This window comes from Paramisgurnus dabryanus, chromosome 13 (genome assembly GCF_030506205.2).
Source record: "Paramisgurnus dabryanus chromosome 13, PD_genome_1.1, whole genome shotgun sequence".
Classification (NCBI taxonomy): Eukaryota; Metazoa; Chordata; class Actinopteri; order Cypriniformes; family Cobitidae; genus Paramisgurnus; species Paramisgurnus dabryanus.
Genome location: NC_133349.1, coordinates 11,083,132 through 11,108,919, shown reverse-complemented (window position 1 = coordinate 11,108,919; position 25,788 = coordinate 11,083,132). Strand labels below are relative to the sequence as shown.

General features: G+C 39.0%; 1 protein-coding gene across 5 annotated transcripts; it reads right to left on the bottom strand.

Annotated features, from left to right (window-relative positions):
- Window position 1: 1 nt before the first annotated feature.
- Window positions 2–24,110, bottom strand: cep162 (centrosomal protein 162). Of its 5 annotated transcripts, none has more exons than XM_065298518.1 (26): window positions 23,780–24,110; window positions 23,455–23,602; window positions 17,877–18,029; window positions 17,604–17,769; window positions 17,445–17,503; window positions 17,275–17,351; window positions 17,055–17,085; window positions 15,289–15,408; window positions 15,045–15,206; window positions 14,270–14,351; window positions 12,815–13,049; window positions 11,534–11,771; window positions 10,575–10,723; window positions 10,306–10,491; window positions 8,096–8,233; window positions 7,625–7,737; window positions 7,400–7,505; window positions 6,441–6,567; window positions 6,197–6,360; window positions 6,015–6,119; window positions 3,650–3,898; window positions 2,577–3,223; window positions 2,318–2,459; window positions 2,018–2,116; window positions 1,793–1,927; window positions 2–1,706 (listed from the first exon to the last, which is right to left on the bottom strand). In XM_065298518.1, exons 1-26 carry the CDS (start codon window positions 23,837–23,839, stop codon window positions 1,485–1,487), a joined length of 4,113 nt encoding a protein of 1,370 aa, XP_065154590.1. In that variant the 5' UTR covers window positions 23,840–24,110; the 3' UTR covers window positions 2–1,484. The 5 variants fall into 5 exon arrangements, with proteins under 5 accessions (XP_065154590.1, XP_065154593.1, XP_065154592.1 ...); XM_065298521.1 differs by having other exon boundaries at window positions 10,306–10,476; XM_065298520.1 differs by having other exon boundaries at window positions 11,549–11,771.
- Window positions 24,111–25,788: the final 1,678 nt, after the last annotated feature.

The following is a 25,788-nucleotide window of genomic DNA, read 5'->3' as shown; positions in this document are numbered from 1 at the left end:
ATAACCCACCATTGTTTACAAATACAACACTGAGCTTGCCGCACAACAGGTAACTTCCGCTTTCTCATCAAGTTTACCGGTACTTTGATATTTATGTGTGAATGATGTCTTACTGGTAAAAAGACAGAACGTCACTGCATGTGTGAACAGCACATTTTTGTATTTACTGGTAAATACATGGTAATTTACAGAAATTACTGTGAGAAAGAGGCTACTGATGTGCGTTTAGACCACTACACTAACCGACTGTGTGTTTTAAAGAAGTCAGCAATGACAGCAGCGAGTTACAAGTTGGCCCAAAGAAAAAACACAGTGTAATCGTTATTATTATTTCTCTATACGTTCATAACAGTCAACCAGCCCACATTGCCGAGCGGCCCACTGGGAACACTCCCGGTGCTCCAGAGCAGTTCACCCCTGCATCCACCTAACATCTGATCTGGTATACATAAGAAAAATGGACCGGCCCACATTAAAAAACGGTTTGGCTCCTCGGGCATTTGCTAGAACTGCAATCCACCCATGCCAATAAAGTTTGTGGAACTGTAGGACCACATGCCGTACAGCCATTTTTAAGAACTATGAAATTAACTGTGGAGAAAAATGTGACCTGCTCTATTATTGTCAGTCACACTGACCCAAAAACATTTTTAAGTCAAGATTTCTCCTTTTTTTACTTTAATGCATAAATCTCAACATGATTCTGGGTCAGAGTGACTTAAATTGATGTATAAGGTCAATTAAAATGACTGGTTAGTGACACATTCAAAACAACGTACAATGTCAGAAATAAGTGGTCCCAAGCTGTCACTGGGGCAGTACCCTTTAAAAAGGTCCTAATATTACCATTTAGGTACAGATGCAGTGTTTACATCTGATACCAATATGTACCTCGCTCGGAGGCACCAATATGAGCTCTTTCAAAGGGTCCTGTCCCAGTGACAGCTAGGGGCTACTTTTTTAACCTTTCTTTGTGGGAGTGTCTTATACAGAATATATTTAAAAGTTTTTAATCATAATTCAAATTCAGAGCTCATCTATTAACAATGAAGACCAACCATAGCCCCTTATGCATTTTAAGGCATTCATTAGCAATCAAGCTGTATGAACTGAGCCCAGCTATGAGACAAGTAATAAATCCTGACGTCTACATTATTTGCATTATTTATAACTTGTGTTCATGCATTTTTAGATGTACGTTTAAGAATATCCTATGGTGCAATCATTTCAAAACAGATTAGTAGCTTAACAAGATGAATTCAAGTAAATAAGAAAGAACTTTAATACAAAATGTTGTTTCTTTACACGCATAAAACATGGCTATACAGTATTCAAACACCTTCTTATAAATACCCTGAATGTTCCTGAACAATAAATTATCTTCGCCACTCAACACACGCAAAACGTTTAAATATTGTGCAGCCACAAATCCAACGCAAATTTGGCATGAAGTGCACCTGAGTGTGGTGACTGGTACATACAGCTCAGGATCGTAGGGGCAGGTATGCATGAGCAGAAGTGGAGGCGTGTTCCGGGGCGGGAATAACCACGCCCTGTCTCTGGAGTTCTCGGAGCACATCCAGAATAGAGTCCAGCTCCAATCTGAAAGCCTCCAGCTCTTTAGCCCTGCCTTGAGCGATTCTCCTCCAGCGGTCCACCTCACCCTGCTGCTCCTGCTCCACCACCCGGCGTGTGTCTGCGATCACCTGCACCACAGCGATGCCAAACATCAGCGTACCAGCACAAATTGTATAACACGTGTGCAAGAGCGGGTGGGTGTAAATGTGATTACCTGCTGGAGCTGTTTCTCACGCTGACTGTAGCGAAGCTCCATGGATTGAATTTTCTGCTCGAGACTGGTGAAGTGTCTTAGTTCAGGGCTATGGCCTTCTTTGGCCTGCTTCAGCTCTTCCAGAAGCGTAGACAGCTATTGACGTACATGAGAAAGGAGCGAATGGAGAATTATGATGAGACTATGAAAAACCTTTATAGGAGGGTGAAATAAAATCCATTATACCTGATTCTGCAAGGTTTCTTCTCTAATCTTAGACACAGACAGTGCTTCTCTGGTACCCTGGAGCTCTTTCACTTGCGCTTGTAAATGCTGTATTATGATCTGCATAAATAAATTACACTTTTATGCTTTTTTTGAAAGCGCCTCACAATGCATTTATTTTTTATCAGTGGTTAAGTGTTGTGTGGGGAAATGAATTCATAACGTTGGTGTTTGTAGTGTATTACCTGGTGCAGAATTAACATCTGCTAGAGAGACTTAAACAGCTAAGGATCATTTGTTAAAAAAAATAACAACAACAACCTCTTGTGTGTTCACTTGGTTGGTGATTTCAGCCACTTTGGATGAGGAATGTTCAAGGGCATGGCAAACCCGGAGGCGTTCAATCTCTCTATGATGTTCAGCCTTGACTGAGGCGAGTTGCTCTGCATTCTGCTCCTGAGCCCTGACAATATCAAAACAAAGGTTGCACACATTTTTACTATTTGTGCATCATCAATATCAAGTAACATTTCATAACCAAAAGAAAGAAATATGAATGCATACTCATACAAAAAACTACCTGTGGAGCTGAGCCTGCGCATGTGTGACAGCAGCTTGCAGGGAAACTCTTTCTTCTTCTCTCTGTATCTCCATCTGTTCAAGTCTCACCCGCAAACTGTCGTTTTCCAGCTGCACCTCTGAGATGTGTGAGCCTGAGAATGCACCGGGATGGTAGTCTTTCTCATCCTGGGTAGACGGGAAAGTCTCAGCTGTTTTTTTGGCTTCTTTAGGTGCACCTGAATGCTGTCTGTGCTCGGCAGCATTTCGATGGACGCCAGGGGTGGACAGCATGGTTCTCCTCTCCCTTTGCAGACGCTCAACGGTGCGACTCAGCTCTTGGATGGTGCGGCTCTTGGAGCTCAGCTCCTGCGTCATCCTCTCGATGCGTCCCGCTTGGGCAGCCTCTGCGTTTAACTGGTGACGGGAAGGGCTGCGGGCGGGTTTGTCCGCACTCGATGAAGCCTGAGCCTGGTGGAGCAGCTCTTGGAGAGATGCCACTTCTGCCTGGAGATCAATCTCTCGTTTCTGATGGGTCTTTTTCATTTCCTCTAGCTCGGCCTTTAAGGTCTGAATTTGTGACTCGGAGACTTCGGATGTAGCAGTTGGATTTTGGCTTTTCTCAGCCAGACGCTGCTCTAGATCTGATATCTGCTGTTCATACTGGAGCTGAAGAGATATGAAAACGTGTTTCAGATGCAGAGACTTTTTGATATATATGGATGTTATTTTGAGGCATCTAAATTACTGTAAGATTGCTCTTGACATTGTGTCAGCAGGACTCATCGCTTGAATGACATCAAGGATGATTAGGAAATGTCAGCATCGGATGGAAAATGATGCAGTTCATGCGCTCTCCACTAAGGACTTTAAATAGAAACTGAAATTTCTGACTAATTCTACAAAATGAGTCAGATAGATTAGATAATTTGAGTTTAAGATGCAATTTTAGTGCTATTCAATTAAAATTAAGTATCAAAGTGGATGCATGAGGAAATTAATATTAGAAAATCTCATCAACTGATTTAATAAATTTTCCATTGTGAGGCACTGCTACAATTTTGCTTCATTCTGTTTTGAATCTGACTTAAGTACTTTTATCCTGTGATACTGTTGCTCCATTGTCCTGAGACTGCGTTTGGCAGCTTCATCACGACCCTCCAGCTCTGCCTCCAGGCGATGGACGCGTCTTTCTAGCAGAACTGCCGTCTGGGAGGATTGAGGGCCGGCAGGTGGATGGATGTCCGCTACACCCTCCTTGTCACCTGCAGTTGCGGCAGCAAAGATCAAGGCTGGCAGGGAGTTTGGGTGCCTGCTCTTTAGCAGATCCTCCATTTGTTTGAGCTGTAAATATAGAGAAACATGAGTAATTGATGGCCAGAATACAAAAAAGTGAACCTGTCCTATGCGCATAAGCACCGTCTATGCTTTTACATGGCATGAAGCCACAATACCATTGTGACAGAGCCTCTGATGTGTATAACTACACCTGGAGTGGATTAAAAAGGATAAATAATCTAAAAATACAGAAGAATGATTGTCAGTAAAACCCACAACGGCTAAAAAATGTATAGTTTGATCAAGTATGAATTGTTTTTTGGTTTCTCCTAGTACTGTAGCACATTAGACAGGCCTTGCACGTTTCAAGACACCTCAGGGGGCCTTTAAAAATGAACACCCACCAGCCCACTAAATTCAGGTGGATTTTTGCAGTGAAGAGTAACACAGTAGCCACTTTGGCAGGAGAAATTTTATATAATGTATTTGGTGTGTTCGACCTCATGCGGCGTTGCACAGATGGATCGGCGTGTGACATTAAAGTACTCCAAGAGCCATTCTTGAGCAAGGTGCACTGTGTGCTTTTGAGTTTGATTTCATGCGCTGACCGCATGAGGTCGAACACGGTGCTTGCTTAATGGACCATTTTCAAAGAAGCATAATTGAGTTTGTTTAATAATCCGTTTTGTTCGGGGGAATACACAAGTTACAGCTAACTATAATAAAACTAAAGAGATGACAGGCTACACAATGTTATTTATTGTATATTAATACATTTACAACATAAATGCAATTTTTGCTGAATAAAATTAATTTATATATTGCTTTAATTTAATTTATTTGACTTTATTTTAAGTATTAGTCCATTTTCTTAAATAAAATTGAGATAATTTACTCACCCCACCATCATCCAAAATGTTGATGTCTTTCTTTGTTCAGTCGAGAAGAAATTATGTTTTTTGAGAAGAACATTCCAGGATTTTTCTCATTTTAATGGACTTTAATGGACCCCAACACTTAACAGTTTTAATGCAGTTGAAAATGGCAGTTTCAAAGGACCCTAAACGATCCTGAACTAGGCATAAGGGTCTTATCTAGCGAAACGATTGTTATTTTTGGCAAGAAAAAGAAAAAATATGCACTTTTAAACCACAACTTCTCATCTATCACTGGTCCTGTGACGCGCCAGCGCGACCTCACGTAATTGCGTAATGACGTCGAAAGGTCACGGGTTACATATGAAACGTACATTTGCGTACCATTTTAAACAATAAACTGACACAAAGACATTAATTAGTATCATTCAACATACAACAACGTCGGAACAGTCCTCTTTCTCCACACTTGTAAACACTGGGGCGTAGTTTTGCATACGTAATCCGTGACCTCTTGACGTTATGACGTAATTACACGAGGTCGAGCTGGCGTGTCACAGGACCGTAGAAATGACAATCGTTTCGCTAGATAAGACCCTTATGCCTCGTCTGGAATCATTTAGAGTCTTTTGCAACTGCAATTTTAAACTGCATTAAAACTGTTAAGTGTTGGGGTCCATTAAAGTCCATTAAAATGAGCAAAATCCTGGAATGTTTTTCTCAAAAAACATAATTCTTCTCGACTGAACAAAGAAAGACATCAACATTTTGGATGACATGGTGGTGAGTAAATTATCTAGATTATTTTTAAGAAAATGGACTTATCCTTTAAAGAAAATTCTTAATTTAACTCCATATTTTTTTACCCAAATATGGATTGACACCTGACCCTGCATTTTTTGTGCATGAATCCTAAAAGTGCTGCCAATACAAAAGTTCTGATTGCCCCCCAGTCCAGCAATCCTAGTACCCCACATGTCATGTAACCTGTCTTGCAAAATACAGAAATTTGTTGCGAAAAAAAAAACCCATAGTGTAACAAGATGATCTAACAGGTGTTCTGCCAGCAGCATGTCACATTACATTGATACCAGTTTTAACTAAGCAGTTAAAAATTGGGAATTACTACTGAGAAGAAAAAAAATGTCTGTCTGTCTGAGTCTATAACTCAGCCAGATGATCTTTAACTGCGGATGCAGCTGGATAATTTTAGCTCTTGGGAAACAACATGTACTATGCGCTACATTAGCTGTACCTGCAAAAGGAGTGAATAGAAATGTGTCGAGAAGCCGGTGGCTACGACTGACCTGACGCTCCAGGTCCTGGATTCTTTTAGCTTCACTCGCCCTCTCCTTCGCCTTTCTCTGCTGTTCATTGGCTCTCCTGTTGACCTCCATCTTAAGCTTTTCCACCTGACCAAGTAACAGGGTCAGATGCTGGGATAAGACCTCTATTGCATTCTGACAATAGCATTCTAGCATGGCCCTACCTGCTCGGCTAATCTTTGAGTTTCTGCTGTGGCCGCTCGGAGTCTGGCCGCATCTTTGTCCAAGAGCTCTTGGTTCTCGGCGTACCACTGCAGCCTCTTCTTTAGCTCCATCACCTCCTCCTGATGTTTCTCCTGGAGCATCTTTATCTCGAAACCTTTATCACCTGTCAGATTCAGCCAAATGTCAAACTGACAAGTGCAATCCTGAAAATAGACCGTACCACCTCCACGCCAAAACTCCTACCTGATGTGTAGACAACCTGAGCTTTGGCGAGGTCTCGTTCTTTTTTCATCATCTCCAGGTCTACGTGCAATGCTTGTTTCTCCTGTTTAAGCCTGTGGATCTCGTCTTGCAGTCGCTCCTCGTTTCTCTGCACACAAAATTTTATGTGATGTGATATGTACAACCAATTCCATGTAAAATATTAGCTCTTTTATGAGGTACCAATTTTAGCATTTATAGTCTACCATTTTCTCGCTTTGTCCGCCATCTTGGGTGAACTGTAATGCATTGTGGGGTTGCATTCTGAATGAATCTGACTTTAAAGGCAACATAAGGTTGCTGCTTTCCTTTTGAAACAAGCTTTGCATCAGGGCAACTTTAAAGAGCATCTATTTTTTGCTAAAAAACATGTTATTTTGTGTATTATGTATAATACAATGTGTTTGCGTGGTTTATGGTTAAAAACATATTATTTCCACAAACCGTACATTTTAATACCATACAGTCTTACTAAAACGCACTGATTTTGTACAAAACTGTCCCTTATTGGCCAGTTAATCCGTACGTTGTGATTGGCCTGAATACCTCTGACATCAGCCGGAAATGTGACGCTCCTTACCATGTTTGAAAGATTTGCGCACAATGCAATGCTAACAGGAGTAAACTTACAGGCTGTGAGTCCAAGCGGGAGGAATTATGATAATGTCGGTCTTGTCTACATCACTAATCCCAAGAAGTAAACTGTTGCCTACAATCCATGTGTTTGTTGTAGTCCAAGAAATGAGATATACGTTGGAGACGATAACTTACGTCCTTGTTTACTTTGGGGTGTTTTGCATATCATTAACATGTACTATTACACACTTGCACACTAAAGGAAATGTAAAATAGTGAATCGGACAATAGGTGCTCCTTAAATGCTGTATAGGTAGGCATTTCACAAGTTAAAAAAAGCTATTGAAATTGTTTGGACTACAAACCTGTGACGCTTGCACCTGACCTGTCAGCTCTGCAATGTTGAAGCTTTTATCAGCAATGCTTTTCACTCCAACAGTTCTTTGAATACCGCTCATATTCAACCGCTCCCTAAGAGGGAAATGAATATTCATTGCTTTATATATCAGCTGCTGGAAAGAAAAGTGCCATTTTGAAAGTCTGCTACGGTTAGTATTTTAACAGTCTACTGGCGTATGTAGAGTGCTGACCTGGTTCGTGCTAACTCATTCTGAAGTCTCTGGTTCTCCATGAACAAAGCCTCTTCGTTTTGTTTGCTTTGAACCTGGAGAGCTTTCATTTGAAGATACAGTTTTTCGTTTTCCTATATTGTTGAAAATATCAAAAATATCAGACAGTGTTTTTTGGCAGCACATGAATACAAATAACCCTGTAACTCAACATGTGCACTGAACTGAATACAGTTTCGAATAACAATTAATTGAATGTGCTGTGTGAAAGGCTATGGATTCTTTTGTAACATGTGAGCAGTAATTATCAACAGTATTATTATCTGCCTCATCGCGTTAAAATCATGCAATGATTTGGAAACTAAGATGCTTCCATGCTTTGTATGGAATTATTGACAAAACTGACACATAGAAGAAATAAATGACAGCCAATGAATAATGAATTCACGTCTAGGTGTCGTGCATCAGCACCACTCATGGGGAATGAGTCACCTGATGGTAGCCTTGAATCAAAGTCTCCTGCTCCTTCATCTCTTTCTCTATTAGCTTTAGTTTCTCTTCAGTCACAGGGTCTGAGGCATCACCGAAACACCACTTCTGCTTCTTAGTGACCTCTTCTGCACTGTGCAACTAGAAAATAAACATTTAACAGGTCACAGCACTTGACGGGAGATTTTCCTCTCAGATACCTAAACTGGCAAACATTCAGACATTAATATCAATCATGTTTTACATTAATTTCCTTAAATGGAGACATTATTTTAAATTACGTTTTTTTAAGCAAATTAAGCTTTGAGGCAAAAGCCCCTAAACACCACCTCGGTAAAAATATAATAATATTAACTGAATGTTCTCGGCACATAATATACATTCATCAAACACTTTCGCTTTAATTTCGCTTAATCCTGGCCTTGAGACATTCAGAAATACCAGTTTGTTGGCAGATCAATTTTTGAGTAATCAAAGTGCATGGAAGACGAACGACCATGGATCAAATTCAACCTTGGGTCCCTTGTGAGTACTTAAACCTGAATATGGCAGTCATAAGCACCATAGTACCCATTAAAGTGTGGCTAAGTTTCTTCATTTTTACATAATTTTTTTTTACTTTCATCATATACAGGGCCCTATCATACACCCGGCGCAATGCAGAACAATTGTTTTTTGCTAGTTTGAACCCAGTGCAACGTTGTTTAAATAGATAATGCATTTGCACCCAATTTTGCGCCCATGGGCGTTCTGGTCTGAAAATGAGATGTGTTCAGGTGCATTGTTGGCGCGTTGGTTTTTTGAGGCAACTAAAATTGACTACGCCATTGACCAACTAAAACCTGGTCTAAAGTCAATGGCGTAATATTGTTTTTGTTATTTAATGAGCGCTTTAGTAATATGCGTGGGACAACAACGCTCGTTTGCTTATCACACACATGGATGTGCAAAAGCACACAAAACGTTTTTAAATATGAAAAATTAAATGATTAAAATGTAAAAGATTATTATTGAGTCTATTAGACATAAATGAGGACCAATTATGAGATGTTAAAAGAGCTGCTTTGCCAGTAGCTTGGTAAGTAATTGAATGTTTTGCTTTAAACAAATGCACATGTTGCATCTATTTTTAAATGTTTTTTTTTTTTAAATGCTACCCCACTGATTAATGGTATATGATTACTTTGTACCTCTGGATATGGGGAGATGAGAACATTTTTTATGTAATACTGTGTGCTAAAGGCTCTCCACACGTCTGTAAATTCTTTATCTCCTGTTTGTTACAAATAAAGTATTTTTTACATTTTCTGGCATATTTGTAAATTATTTTTTGAGATAGCACAGATCATGTAGGCAATCCTTCCATTTACAGCAATTGAAAGCCTGCTAATTTAAGTTCCATGACTAAAAGGAAACAACTTTTTTTTTTAAATTAACAATTTCGATACAAATAAAAACAACGCAATTTTTTATATTAATCTTAAACTGCTGGTCATCTTCCTCTACTAAGTTTTTCAGTTCACAAATTCTGCCATCTAAATAGGGAATCGGCATGGCGCCAGCGCAACTGGCTTTCAAAGGGATGAGAGCTGAGACTCTCATTGGTTTACTGCACATCACGCCCAAAACACACCCATTACTCATTATGCGAATAGGAACAACCGTTTTAGACTAAACCATTTTTTCCCCTCATTAATTTAGCAAAAGTGGATTTGGAGATGCCTGTTTAGACGGTGCGCTTAGATCATTAAAATAGGGCACACAGTGTTTCTAGGTACATCTTACTGATAATGCAACGGTTTACTATGTCTTTTTACTTACTATTTTTTACAAGGTGAAGGTTTTTGGCAAAAAAGCTTGCATGCACTTCTGCTGTGAAAGATTTGTTAAATAACAATGAAATGATTCAAGTGACATTTGCCAAATAAGGTATTTCAATTACTGACAAACACGCATTGTCCTTGTAAAAGATTGTATGGTATTCACATATCGTGTTACACAATGCAATTTGATAAATAAATACTTGAAGAGTGAGTTGAAGGCTTTCTATTGAATCTTAACAAGAACATAACCGTACGTATAGCCTGTGTAAATGAACATATACTTTTGCAAAGCTAAAGCATAGTCCATGACTGAGTCAAGTAACACACAAAGTAGTGAATCATCAATTTTCAGACTGTATCAGAAAGTACAGCTACAGAGAACAAGCTTACTTTGCTTTGCAGCACATAGATCTCCTGACAGAGCGCTGCTTTCTCTTTCTCATGTTCCTGTCGTAACTGTTCTTCTCTAAGGTGAAGCTCTTTATCTTTCTGGGCAAGCTGCAGGCGGAAACGCTCCAGTGATGTGTGCTCTTGGTAAGAGGATGGAGCAAGTTCCCTCTCCTGCATTACCCGATACTGGCAGACAAACAGAACATGACAGGAGGTTAATAAATTGGATGATTTGATCCTACGCTCCTATTAAGCTCCAGCTAACTCACTTCTGTCTCTGCTTTGGGTGTGATCCCATCTGCTTTATGTGGGTTGTCGTACTGTACAGTATTTGCTTGAACGTGATGCTGTAGGAATGTAGCAAAGGACTCCACTGAAGACACCAGTTCACTGCTTAGCTTTAAACTTGCATCTAAACCTGTAAGAAAATGACAGACAATTTGGTAAAGGACAGATTACAATTTATTAAATGTAAGGTATCTTTACCCTTCATTGAAAATCTACGTACAGTATACTGTCCATGTCCAGAAAGGTAATAAAAACATCATCAAAGTAGTCCATGTGACTTTAGTGGGTCAGTTAGAATGTGTTGAAGCATAAAATATACATTTTGGTCCAAAAATAACAAAAATTACAACTTTATTCAGCATTGTCTTCTATTCCGTGTCTGTTTTGAAGTGCATGCGCGAGACTAAAGTCACGTGACAGCAGTGACGCGACTCACGTGTTATCCTTTTTTTTTCAAACTTACAGCGTCCGTCTCCCTCAAGTCAAATTTTTTTTACTTTTTTTGGACCAAAATGAATTTTCGATGCTTTAACACATTCTAACTGACCCACTGATGTCACATGGACTACTTTGATGATGTTTTTATTACCTTTCTGGACATGGACAGTATATCGTACGTAGATTTTTAATGAAGGGTCAGAAAGCTCTCGGACTAAATATAAAACATCTTAAACTGTGTTCCGAAGATGAACGGAGGTCCTACGAGTTTGGAACGTCATTAATGACATTATTTTCATTTTTGGGTGAACTACCCCTTTAATATCATTATCTTATTTTTGACAGAGGTGCCATTTGGTGGCTTTTGCATCTAAGCTCCTCATACATACATCCATGCATACATACATATAATATATAAAAAAATCTTATTTATTTATTCATTCAAGTTTCCTATGCAAAATCTGATTTTGGATACAACATAATATTCAATGTGCCCCAGCACCTGAAGTGCAGGTACCTTTGACCGTCTGTGTTTGGCTGAGGTTCTGAGGCTTTTTTGAGGCTTGGCTCTGAGCTCTTCTCTGTGTTACAGGTGATGGAGGTTTGCCAGCGTGACTGCTTCTGCCGGGTGCTGGTGCTCTGGGTAATGACCTGCTCTCTGTTTTTTTGGTCCTTAATAATGGAACAGGAGCTTTTCTATGTGCTGTTAGATGTGCAGATGCACTTGATCTAGCAGGAACCTGAGAGGAAAGTTAATATTATCAACACAGCCATGTAAAAAAGAAGAAAGGAATTACCCACCAACATTACACTTCATTTAGAGTTCATCTACCCTTCAATTTCTACAAATTTAAACAAAAGAAATTATGAGGCTAAATTCACACTCCAAGGTGCCAATTTCTGACATTTTGTTCAAGTCACATTTTTTGCATAAAGTGGCAGAAAAATGACTAATAACAGACCTCTGACAAGGTTTTTGCTCACTGAAAAATTTCTAAAGATGTGTTTTAATGTAATTAGAGGGTTTGATGTGAATTTTTCATGTCACTTTACAAAACAGACATTTTTATCTAAAGTGACAATCCATTTAAGGCAAATGTGGAACATAAGAAGCTTAAATGTCGTTAATTCAACACACGTATATATATATATATACACATATATAACCATGCCCCAGTGCGATTGTCCCCCCCCCCTACTCCCCCAGAAGCACGCACTCAAACTGTACTTTTATCAATACGAGCCCGGGTGTGCTTTCGTCATTAGGATGCGATTGTTTTGAACAAAACAGGAAGTAAAGCGCTCTCTTAACACTGGAACCCATCATAATGTTGAGTCTGTGTTTTTTATGCGAAGTAACTGTTTGCGCGATGACATACAGCCCTCTTACATGCCATCGTATTGCTTAGTTGGTCTGTCACGTGTGCAACTCGGACATTCACGTATCCCTGCTGTGCGCATCAGAAGGTTTTTAAGAAGGTAGATGAGGTTGCATGGTCGCGCAATTGACGTCTCTCCTTTTTTATCACGCTCAGTTAACGCCCAAGTGAACCATTAACCATGCAATTAACCAAACTGCGCCCTGGCGCAAACATGCCCGAGCGTGGTTTGGATAGTGTGAGTGTGCCCTTAGCTGTGCTTTATTGTAAATAAAACACAGCCATTGACCAATCAAAAATAATAAAAATTGGAACTAAACATTTTATTAATATAAAAATATATATATAAAAATATAGAATATTAACATATATAAATATGGCACCTATAGCTCTGTGCGTCTCACCTGCCGTTTCCTGGGTTTGGGAAGTTCTGCATAGCAGCTGTCCTGCTCCTCCATGAGCCGTTTGATCTCCTCAGCAATGCTCTTTTGTGTGTCCTGAAGAGAGTCTAGATGTTCACCTTGAATTAGGCCATTTCTGTTATCCCGTCCACAGCTATCATTAGCTGAACTGAAAGGGCTTACATCTGAAGATACCCTTAATGGACTATGAGTCTCGCTGTCCTGAACCGCTGCCTCACTGTAAGACAAAAGACTATTTTGAGATACAGAATCAGAACAAAGAGTACGCCGTTCAATACTCTCATAACAATGAGTTGGTTCCGGGAAAGGTAGGGGACAGCGGGGCACAACCTAACGCTTTTTGGTTTTGGCTAAATAATTAAAAAAATATTTGAGTTTGATTAATACTATTTTTACACAAGCAACAAGTTTGTTTCTAGTACTTACCATTCTTGGACAATTACACCAAATGTGACAGAAGTGCAAACGTTACAACTTACCCCATAGGTCGGGTTAATTGTAACAGGCAGGGGGTTAGTTGTAACACTTGCTAAAAGTTTGCAGGCAAATATCTCAATACTATTTTGTCTATATACTTGAAGTGGATATTGTTTATATATCGGTCTATAAAAGACAGGTATCCACACTGTATTCATTCATCCAGCCCTTTTCTTACAATAGTTCAATTATAAATGGATACAAATGTCTAAATATGTGACAAAAAGCAGCACAATTATGACAAAACATTTTTTATATGTGACCCATTCTGTAATAACCTTACTACAGTTTCAAAAATGAGCATCAAAGTTTGATTTTAGCCATTCATTTCATTATGATATCAATCTTTGCCGTGACCTTATTCAATCAATATTAAAGATATGAACAAAAATAAATTTGAAACATGATTTTTGATAAGACAGGCACATTTATTTTGTTGGCAGCCAGCAATCTTTCGTGTGTAGACTATTTAAAACAATGGCAAGAATTACGCTAATGTAAGCGGTTTTCATAACGTTAGTGCTGAGGGGTTAGTTGTAAAACAGCGTTACAATTAACCCCGCTGGGTAAAAATACTTTCAAGTCCACCAAAAAAGTTGCAAAGAGCTGAAGACATATTTCAAAACGATGCTGTTTTAGTCAACAAGACACTGATTAATATGACATAGCATTGGATTTGGTATCTTACACACCCAACTTAGAAACCGAAAAAAAAAATATATTCAATAGTAGGGACTTTAAATTCATCCACTTCATCTGCAATAAAGAACATTACACCTGCTTCAGCTTTTCACTTTTTATTCCACCGTGAGAATGATCTCGGCAGTATCTATTATTGTCTTCAAGGTGAGGTGACTGACACCTGAAATGAGTCAACAACTCAGCATCTGTGCTTTTAACATAAACGACTGTAACGAGAAAATATGTCTCCAACTGTGTAATGAAGACGAGTGCACTCACATTATGGGCTGGAGAGAGAAGCCGCGGGTGAATCCAGAATCTGGTCCTATTGGACGCATCAGCTCCTCAGCAGTGGGTAAATCTAAGGTACACAAACAAGAACCCGGTGACATGAATCTGTGAAAACTGGCATCCCACAAGCCAATTTAGCAAACACGTTTCGGTCATTAAACTTTACTCATATAGCCGGCTGATTATCAAAAGGTTGTGTGTCCAAATCAACATTCTCAGCAGATAAACTCACGGCTGACTGCCAAACTTCCAATTTGTCTGCAGTTATTGCTGGCAGTCGTGGTGCTGGACTCTTGTGGCAACCGATGAACTGTACTGACATGCCATTTTTTTTTACTTCATCCTCACCAAATACAAAAGGCAAATATAGCAAATGCTTCTTGTTTTTATGGTAATCCTGTAACTTAAACTAAAATGCATTCCTTTTAAATGCCCAAGGTTCAAATACAAAATACATTTAAAGGCTAAAGTTAGATCACAAACACTTCTCTCTATCAGTTTTAATTCACCATCTTCTATTTTCTGAGACCTTCATATAGATCTGCTAAAATTTGTTGAGAGTGAGATATCGACAAATAAAAATATATATATGACACCCCCTACCAATGATTTGTTTCTAGACGTCTCTATAAAACACATTACAAACAAACCTCACGTCCTTTACAATAAACCATTACCAGAAATCTTTGCTGTTAACCAAAAGGTTGTAGGCGCTGGCATGAACACAATGACAGACAGCAATTAGCCTAGTGCTGAATCTGACCTGACTCTGTGGTGGAGGCAGGTTGGAGGGTGGAGGGAGAGAGGGGGGTCCTGGTGTCCTCCACTCGCCTGTCCTCGCACACCCCCACCGAGCCGCTGATCTGCCTGTATGCGTCCCGCAGAGCCTCCATCTCACTCCCTTCGCTCTGACCGTATGATTGCACTTGAAAGACATGATGAAGAGAAAGTGTGACATCACAAATATCACCTGTTACCAATACAAGAAAAGAAACTTGATTTCAGACCTGCTGGTTGAACAGCTGGTTCCTCAATGATTTTAGGGTTTGACCATTTATCTGGGGACACAATGGCAGCAGGAATGTGTAGAGCTCCATCAGTGGAGTTTAAAGAGTCATGCAGTGATACTGGAACACAGAAGTTTTCAGAATGAGACACAACAATCTACACTTTAAATGAACATCTAGTCGTCATTTAAAAGGCTTTCAACAAATAACTACTTATCTTTGCTCTCATTGAATAAAAACTAATAAAGTACATCATTTTAGTGGGATATTTTAGAAATGAAAATTTTGTCATCATTTACCTCATCTTGTTTAAAACCTGTATGAGTTTATTCTGTTAAACGTAAAAGAAGATATTTTGACCATAGACCATTGACCATTTGCACACAGTTGATGGTACCTATTGACTTCCATAGCATTTGTTTTTCCTATTACAGAAGTTAATGGGTACTGTGTGCTTCCAATCTATGATATATCTTTTTTTGTGTTCAACAGAATAAAGAAACTCATACAGGTTTTAAACAACATGAGGGTGAGTAAATAGTGACAGAATTTTTATTTTGGGTGAACTATCAAATCATATTCAAGGCCGTAGATTTGGTTTGAACATTGCACGCTCCCCACACCTTAGTTAACTTCAAATTCAAGGACCCTTCAAGGACTTTTCAGTTGAAATACCCTCAAATTCAAGGAGTAAATGTGGAGACACATTTCAAGTGAGAGCAAGGTTACATCATATTACCTTTTAAGATACTGAATGTGTATATCAAATTCAACCAATGGTGAGGCTTAATGACAAAGACAGGGTGACGCTGGAGCCAGGAAGTATATCGCTATCTGAAATATTGCCAAAGACGGCGTAACAGAGACGCAGGAAGTATGGCAAGGGAGACGCAGCGTCTCATTCCCTTCTCATGGAACAACAATTACATATATATCTCGAGACTATGCAAAAAAGCATTTTGGTATAAATCAACATTCCAGGGTTCCCACACCATAGTTAACTTCAAATTCAAGGATCTTTCAAGGGATTTCCAGGTCCAATACCCTCAAATTCAAGGACTAAATGTGGTGACACATTTCAAGTGAGAGCAAGGTTACTTTGTGTAACCTTTTAAGACACATTGTAACAGTTCACTTTTGAGGGAACTCGTGCTGCATCACTATAGTGAAACATTGGGGACACCTCCAGGGGTAAGTGTGTCTGAATGTATATATCAAATTCAACCAATGGTGAGGCTTAATGACAAAGACAGCGTGACACGGGAGCCAGGAAGTATTTCGCTATCTGAAATATGGCCAAAGACGGCATTACAGCGATGGCATTACAGCGACGCAGGAAGTATGGCAAGGGAGACGCAGCATCTCGTTCCTTTCTCAGGGAACAACAGTTACCTAGGTAACCCGAGACGTTTTCATGTGTCTTACACAACTATGCAAAAAACATTTTGGTATGAATCAACATTTGCATATAGAAGATATAAGCATTTAAAGTGAATAGTTCAGCACGTGTGCTTAAAAAGTCTAGAATTTTTATGATATTATCCTAAACTACACAGGTAATAATTCTTTTCCAGAAAACCTCTTGCATAAAATAGATTCAAGCACTTTCAATGACCTGTATCTATGTATGTACATTTTCAAAAACATTCCAGGGCAGTGAATTTTTTCCCCAGATTCACAAACTTTCAAGGATTTCAAGGACCATATGAATTCTGCAACGACAGGGAATATGCAAATAATAACAAAATATTTAAATACATGCTCACCTTTAGCCAGCATCCCATGCCTTTCAGGTTTCTGAAAGAGAAACAGTACATGTTACAAATAAATGATCTGGTTTAAATCCTCTCTTCTAACAGCTTTCCAAGGTGAAGTTACAAAAACTTCCTGAAAACATCTGATTAAAAATTGGTGCATTCTCTCTTCTAATTCCTCCAGTTATGAATGTAAAGCATTTAATACAGGAGCATGTGCATTCAAACATACATTCACCTTCTCTTGATGCTCATCATCAGTTTTCTCACTGGCCTCGTCCTCAAAATCTTCACTATATGCAGGAGATGCTGTAATAGAAAAAACATACAGTATGTACAAATATTGCTTTACAAAGTAATACCAGCAAATCATCTTCTCAAATTCACTCAAATTGCTCATACCAGCAGTGTCTTTACTTTTCTTCTGTTCTTCTTCATTTGTTGCATCAATCTCTTCTTCCCTGAAAGAAAAAAAATGAAATCAAATATACAAAATATGCAAATGTATTCTGAGTCACATTCAGTTTTTGAGCTTTTATTCTCTACAGGCAGCAAAGGCACCTTCGCAGACAGATGGGCGTTGAGACCTCACGTTCTTGTATCGGTATGGAAAAGTCGAGGGATGAAGACTTCAGGTTAGACAGAAACCTGGTCTTCTCCTCTGCGTCTGACATGTCTGATCCTAGAAAGCCAGGGCTTTCTCCTGGTGCAGACGCCAGCAAAATATCTATGAGCAAATAATCACAGATGGTGTTGGTAAACAAACAGAGCTGTAAGGGATGTGGTGAGTTCAAAGATGGGCTTGGTTGAAGGAGCATAGCAAAAGAGACAGACCTTCGGGTTCCAGGCTATCTCTGCTGAAGATGACAGGCTCTCGTTTGCCATCATCTTCTAAGATTAGCTCCTTCTGTTGCTCTTCGTCAACCTCTTTAATGGATGGAGTCTTTCTTAGGGACTTCAGGAAGGACTTTCCTGTTGTTGACATCCCTACAAGTGAACATTATGGAAACTTAATTTTACTACTTTTAAGGGCCATAATGTTTCAACGTTCAAGAAGACTTCTTATAATTTAGCTTTATTTATTATTATTTTATAGTTGTGCTTTTGTATAGCTTAATGGTAGATCATTGCGTTAGCATCGCAAAATGTCACAGGGTTCAAACCATAGACTGTAAAAAATGTGGATGTAGTGTACATGATGTCACCCATTGGTTTGTGAAGAGCTTTTTTGAAGCCAATACTTGGCGGAGCCTGCCGTCACCATCTTGGCAGCCAGTCACCATAGAGACAGAGCGCAATGCGTCATAACCTGAAAACCAAGCCCACCGGGGGGAAACAATCCATCCATCTCCATTGACTTTGTCTTGCTAGAGGCTGCCTCCTTGTCATTTCTGGCTTATAACAAAAAGCAGAATAATGCCCAAAAGCTACTGTGTGACAGAATGTACAGCTAACAAGCCAAAGAACCCAGAAATACATTTTTATAAGCTGTCAGCCCCCAAAAACAAGCGTTTAAAGACACAAAAGTGGATACAGGCAACTTTTCATAGTACTACTATTATTAGAACTACGCCCACTGAAGGGAAACGTAGTCGGCGATCCACTTTTGTATCTTTAAACGCTTGTTTTTTGGGGCGGACAGCTTATAAAAACATATTTGTTTTTTTAGCTTGTTAGCTCTAGACCTGGTCACACAGCAGCTTTTAGGCATTATTCTGTTTTTGTTATAAGCAAGAAATGACAAGGAGGCAGCCTTACGTAAAACAAAGTCAATGGAGACGGTTGGATTGTTTTTCCCCGAGGTGGGCGTGGTTTTCAAATTATCATAACTGCGCTCTGTCTCAGCATATCACTCGTAGATAACAGAAAATGGTTAAAGAGGTGGGACAGTGTGAAGCTGAGGTGGCTGGTTGCTGAAACCAAGCTCGCTTAGCTCAACAGTAGTGACAGCAGTGACAGTTCACCCGTCATTGAAGTGGCCACACCCATAATTATGCAGAACTTTAAGGCTTAATATAATTAAAATGGATGAGTTACAAAAAAATTAACGACGAGCTGGCTGGCGCCTTGCATGGCTGACACCGCCGTCGGTGTATGAATGTGGGAGTGAATGGGTGAATGTGAGGCTAATTGTAAAGTGCTTTGGATGGCCATAGGTCTGTTAAAAGCGCTATATAAATGCAGTCCATTTACCATTTACCCCACTCACAACTGTCATGAATATGTCTACTATATGGACCAAAAACACTTTTTATACCTGGCTGTTTTTATATCTATGCTGTAAAGTTGGCCATTTTAATATAGGGTGGGGGGTCTATGGGATTGACTCCCTTTTGGAGCCAGTCTCTAGCGGCCAATCTATGAATTGCAGTTTAAATCACTTCCGTGTTAGCTTCACGATAGAGATTGGAAGGTTGCCCCTTGGTTCTAACCCAGGGAACACACATACCTGGCAATGCACTGAAAGTATCTTCGGATAAAAGCATCTAACAAATACATACATGTAATGTAAACCTAAAATATTTTCCTCCCTCTTACTGATCTGTAAACGAGACAAATCTTGCTCCAAGTATAAATGGGCACAATTATTACAAATTCAATTACCTGCATTACTTATTTTCGAAAAATGGACCGGGCATGTTTTGCATGCAAGCTAGATATTTACATAATTGATCAAACTCTAGTTATAAAAGAGCAAAACAATTGTTTTCCACAGAAATTGTCCTTTGGGATGTTTCAGCCAAAATAAACTCTGTTTTGGCCAAAAATGAATAAGATGAAAATAACATCTGTTTGATACAATGCATTTCTATATGGCTTTTTATTCTGGACCACACATATTCAATTAACCAGACTTCATAACTGGCAGAGTACATGCTCTACAACAAGCAGGAACCACGCCAGGGGTTTTGTTTTAAGCTAAACTGGTTTGAAAACACAAGGGTAAAATTACACCCAAAGCAACTAAGCAGCACTGGTATATTGTGTATAACAGATCAAATTATAAAGTAAGAGAAAAATCTAATCACAGGATGAAAGATCATACTGGTCAAAGATGCATGAAACCATTTGCATAAAACTCATCTTACTTTCCTAATGTGTTTATGGTCTTTAAACTTCAACTCAACTTCCTGTGAGCAATAAATAAGTTTGAAGCAAAAAAAATTCCTTCGTCAAAATATGATAACCTCTGAAACAACTTTCCTTCTCAGCTGACGTCACCAAGCCCTTTCATTTCCCCCTAGACAACATGTAACAAAGACCAATTTCCTCAATCCAACACATTTCTGATGGATAAAATCAAATTCCACCGAACACGGTTTTCTAAATGAAACACATAACTATTGTTTACCACAATGCAGATGTGAAGATGATACAAGATTACAAGTGCTATTTTAAGTGTCCTTAAGCATCTTCAATAAAAAGGAGTCACAAATTCATCTCTTTGTATAATAATATCATTTACATTAAGTGACACGACTGATATCGCATTAAGGGGATGTGCACACCAAAGCTTTACCCCGGCGGCTGGGTATGTTTTCAACTGTTTCCAATGGAAGCGCAGCTTTATTTCCAAGCTGAAAGCTGGCTCATTCAACTTTGGGTGAAAAGCTCAGCTCACCAATGTCAGTTTACAGTACACCAGCATCGATAGAAGTGGCTAGCGCGAGTGATTTACATGTTAAGTCAATGCAACAACGCGATTACACGCGGATTATTATCCTGCAGCGCGGTACACACGGTAAGCGCGGCGCAAATGGCACGGAACACGCGGTGCGGTTGGCACGTTCCGCGCGAATTGAGGGTTGCCGCGGGAAACGCGCCAGTTGAAAAATCTGAACTTCGGCGGATTTCCGTGCCACATAACCAATCAGGACCTTGCTTTAGTAGTGACGTGATTACAGGAAGCGATCAGAGTGGCGGAGTCTCAGCGGGGTCGCAGAAGCCCCTCCCATGACGCATTGATTTCTCGTATGACTAGAATTTCACGGCGGCTTTCACGTGCAAATGAAGCAAGTGAACTCAAATGTTCAAGCGTCCAACTATGCGCGAAGAGAAGTTTTTGCCGCCTCTACCGCAGCTGGTGTAAACACAGCATTACACAGCTCGTCCAATCACAGTGGAGGAGGGGCAGGACAAATATAACAAAACCAACCGGCACATCGTGCAACGACTGATAAAGCAAAAGTTTCACAGCAACAAAAGCGCTCAGTTGAAGAAAGCTGGCAGTCGGCGTCCGCCGGGCGTTTTCAGCTGCGTAAAAAACCTTTGGAGTGCACGCCCCCTAAATCTTTCTTTACCATAGCCGTTCTCAAATGACTCATCATTACTGCCCTCCATGGACACCTCATTAGAATTGTGAGGGTGAAATGGACTCTTCTCTCCGGATTTACTGGAGGTGCTATCAGGTGCTGGACTTGTGGCACTGCGGGGGTCATCATCCTCTGAGACCCTTTGTCCCTCTAAATAATTAGGTGATAGCCTTTTTTCCTCTACATCATCATTTTCAGGACTCTTTCTGCTTGCATTGCCAGATGACTTCTGATTGGACAGCTGAATATTGGACAGCTGATTCACCCTGTCAAGGGCTTTGCTACGAGGTTTAGGGGTGGGCTTACAAGGGACTGTGGTGTAAAAGGGTATAATGTAAGAACAAACAATACAAAAGTTAAACAAAAAATCAATGGAAGAATGTAAAGCCTCCCAACAGAGGCTCATAAAATCAAACTAAACTAGATGAATCTAGAATACGGTTACAATATCTAGAATGTCAGGTACACTTGCTGACACAAATTCTGAGGGAGTATCCTACAGGAACATTAACAAATGATTGAGATGTACCCAGAATAGGATTTTCTTTCTCTTTGTTTTCCACCAGAGGATTCACATCTTTGGACTTTTTAGCTTTAGTGAATCGACGTTTAGAGGCTTTTTCTATAATGAGTGATGGGAAGAAGATACAGAGAAAATACCCAAGATGAGTCAATTAAATACAAAAAGAAAATACTGTACCTTGGTGTCACATTTTGTATTTGAAATTGAAAAATTACATAATAATTGAAAAATGCTGATGGCAGGGCTGAACTTGAACTTAAGTTCGCAAAATTTGTATACCTCTTCAGTGCCATGTGTACTAACTTATTTTGAAAAACAATCTTTCTGGTATGCTGCACCTAATGAATTGAATGCTTTGCAAAATGTTTTAAGATGCAAACTTTGGTGCCAACGAATGCTTTAAAATCTTTGATTTTTGAGTTGTTAATTGAAGAGTCAAATTAATAAATGTTTTGTACAGGTGTTGATATTTTGTGACATTGTGAATTTTTGTTGCTACCCGTTCTGGCCAGGACACTTCTAGAAAAGAAATTGTTAATTTCTCAGCATGTTTAACCTTTCCTTAAGGTAAATAAATTAAAATATGAAAAAAAAAACACACACAAAAGGCCTGATGCTCTTAGAAGACCATCATGGTAAACCCTGGCTTCAGAAAACATAATATGAGGTTTTAGTTTTTTGTATCATCCAATACTGCACTACTACTGTATTTAGTTATGTTTTGTGCTAGGTGCTGACAGGCAAAGGAAATTTACAGGCAATTAAGTAGGACATTATAAAACCAATGCAATAGAAAACAAAGTTATGAGCAAGACATAATGAGAAAAATATTTGAACTGCTAAACATAAAGTAATTAGGCTGATTAACATACATATCATCAAAACACCTGCATCATTTATTATCCAAGGTTATCTAACAAAAGCACCTATCCACCTTGTGCCAGGACAATAATAATGTGCCAGGAAAATTGCAATATAAGCTAACATTTTTTATTATCTATCCTATTTGATTCTACATAGAAATATACAAAAAGCTTATTGGCAAAACTTGTATTTTGCATTATGTAAGAGGATTAGAAAGTAAACCATTGAGGTCATGATAAATCATATAACTTATTAACATATTTTTGTATCTTTAGGGAACTGGGGTTAGAGATATAGAGTCCCTGAACTGGATGCCAGGACTTAATATTGATTTATATTATCTACTGCTTTGAGCTTGCTGCCCTCAACTGGACAAAAACGTAACATGCACTACAGCAGTGGTTTCAAGACACAATTTATATACAGTAGATATTTGTCTGATGAAATCTGACACTTTTTTTTAAAGACTTACAAGATACTCTGGGGGTAGCACCACAGGAGAAACCTAAAATTAAAGCTTTATTTACATTAGACATTCATCAGATGCTTTGTCCAAATGAGAAACGTCACAAGCAATTTGACATTTTGCTATGCTTGTGCTATGTAGGGCTGCTACCTAAAAGTGGAGCACAGGATATCTGCAGTTTACATCACTTTAAATTTAATTTAAAGTGATGTAACTCACCAGTTTAATTTAAAGTGATGCACTCACCAGTTTCCTCACTATCATCATCATTCTGCCACCAGGGCACAGACACTGTGCTCTTCTTCACTGGTTTGATGGGTGGCCTACCCAGGCTATCAAGAACACTGGGGTGCTTAGTGCTGGAGCCCAGTTCAAAGGAATCATCAGATACAGACTGTACAACAGAGACCAACGATTAGTGCATTGCTGCACACATACATATAGTGTAACATTACAAAATGTATAAATATAATTAGCATGCATATTAGCAATTATAAAGCAAACAAGTAAATACTTTCATAGACTATAAACAAACGTGGCTAAACACACAATAAAGAACTGTAAAAATTACCTCTTTTAGGAACTGCTCAAACTGTTGATCCAACTCTTCTTTAGTCAGTCTATGTGCCATAATTCACTCAGACTCACCATGAGACGAGCGGAATTACAGTATAGGTGTTGTACACAAACGTTATTAGCTTGCTAGCTCGTTTGTCATGGCAACCGAGAGAAGCGAGTAAGCTGTTAGCCGAACACAAGTAACGTTAAACACTAAAAACCAAATGACACTCATGAATACAAAAGAAGCAGATTAATATTTATATATTGTAAATCTTTTAATGTTCTCATGATATTGAAATGCTACTGTTTATTGACGTGATTGTCCGAACGTTTCCCGCGACAACAACCGGGGATTACTGACATGCTATTGGTCATATGACGTCACACACATCTAGGGAATCGATTGGCCGGTTAAGTTCCGTCTGTTCGGTTGCCATGTTGGACAAAACTAACCATATATGATATCACACTTATAAATAATTGTATTAAAAACACATTTTTAATAAAAAAAAGTTTTATTTACATTTATTTGGTAATGGCAAACACATTGGTTTGAAAATGTGTACCACCTAAAGAAAATTGTGGTAGTTTTGTGTTGAATTTCACACTGAAATATTCAAACTTGCAGAAGAACCTTGCATTTTTACTTTCAACATTTGCCAAATAATAAATTCACAACAAATTATTTTACAAATTATAACATATTATTTGAATATGATTTGCCACTGGACGTAATATCAAGCAATCCTTATTTTTCTCAATACAATTTCCACACTACATAATTAGTCAATACACTTCAAAACATTTTTTAAGTTTTGAGGGACTGAAAATACCGCACTATTCATTACTCTATACACACTCCCTAATTTTTACATTTTGTACTGCACTTACTTAAAGTCATGTTCAGGGGCAGCATTGCTCCACAAATGAGTATTTCTTGCTCTCTATGGCCTGTTTCAGATTTGCATATGTCGTAGGGGTGCAGTTACAAAAGTAATCACATCAATAAAAGTGAATAAAAACAGACTTTATTCATTCGTTTTTATTAACGTCTCGCCAACAAATAAAAATCTTGATAATATTCAGCCATGCAAGTAAGCTTCTCCCCTCTAGGTGTCTAAGCTATATTTACAGTCAGAACGCCAGAGCCTTACAAAATTACAGCCACCAGCTGAAATATAACAGAACAGCATGTGCTATACAACTGGCTGAAACATCAGTTAGTAACAAAATATCAACCCCAAGGCACAACGCTCGCCTCATCATTTCTGTTGCATTAGCCCCCTGATGGGTGCCCGAATTGGACAATCAGCGTAAATTCATAAAAGCAAACATCTGAGGGCACGGATCATGCTCATCTCTGATTTATCTAAATTAATGCATTCTAATCGTGACCCTGGTGTCATTGGGAGCTTTATTTGGCTCTCTGAATAAGATAACCGAATGAGTGATTAGGATGTAAACGCTTCTCTCATGCATTGTTTCTCATGTAAATTTGCCCTCACCATCCACTGTACCTCTCCACTAATGAAGGCAGTGTCCTCTCTCATCTGTCTGACATTGGATTGCTGGTGCACTCGCTGATAACCGAACAGGATCACCTCGACTATCCCACCATCACTGTAATTTACAGTAATGCAAGCGCCTGTGAATACAATGGGGTGGACTTCTTGCAGGTAAGGGGCTCCATTACAGATAATTGGACTGACTTTCAGTTGTATTTTAGCCGCATGTAGGCCTACTACTTCGACATTGAATGTCCTTTACCAAACTATACATTTAAAAGCCACGTGGAATACATTGCAGTAGGATATGCTTTTTGAAGATTGCCATGGCTCCAAGTTTAATTTGTCAGGTAACTTTGAATGAATCCATTTGATTGATAACCAGTTCTATAGTGTTAGGGGAGAACCGTCCTTCTGGTAGGTCATAACATGAACTACATACTCCTATACTGAAAAATTAATACTGAAATGCTTCTAGAGATTATTTATTGTCGCAACAATACATTTATGTTCT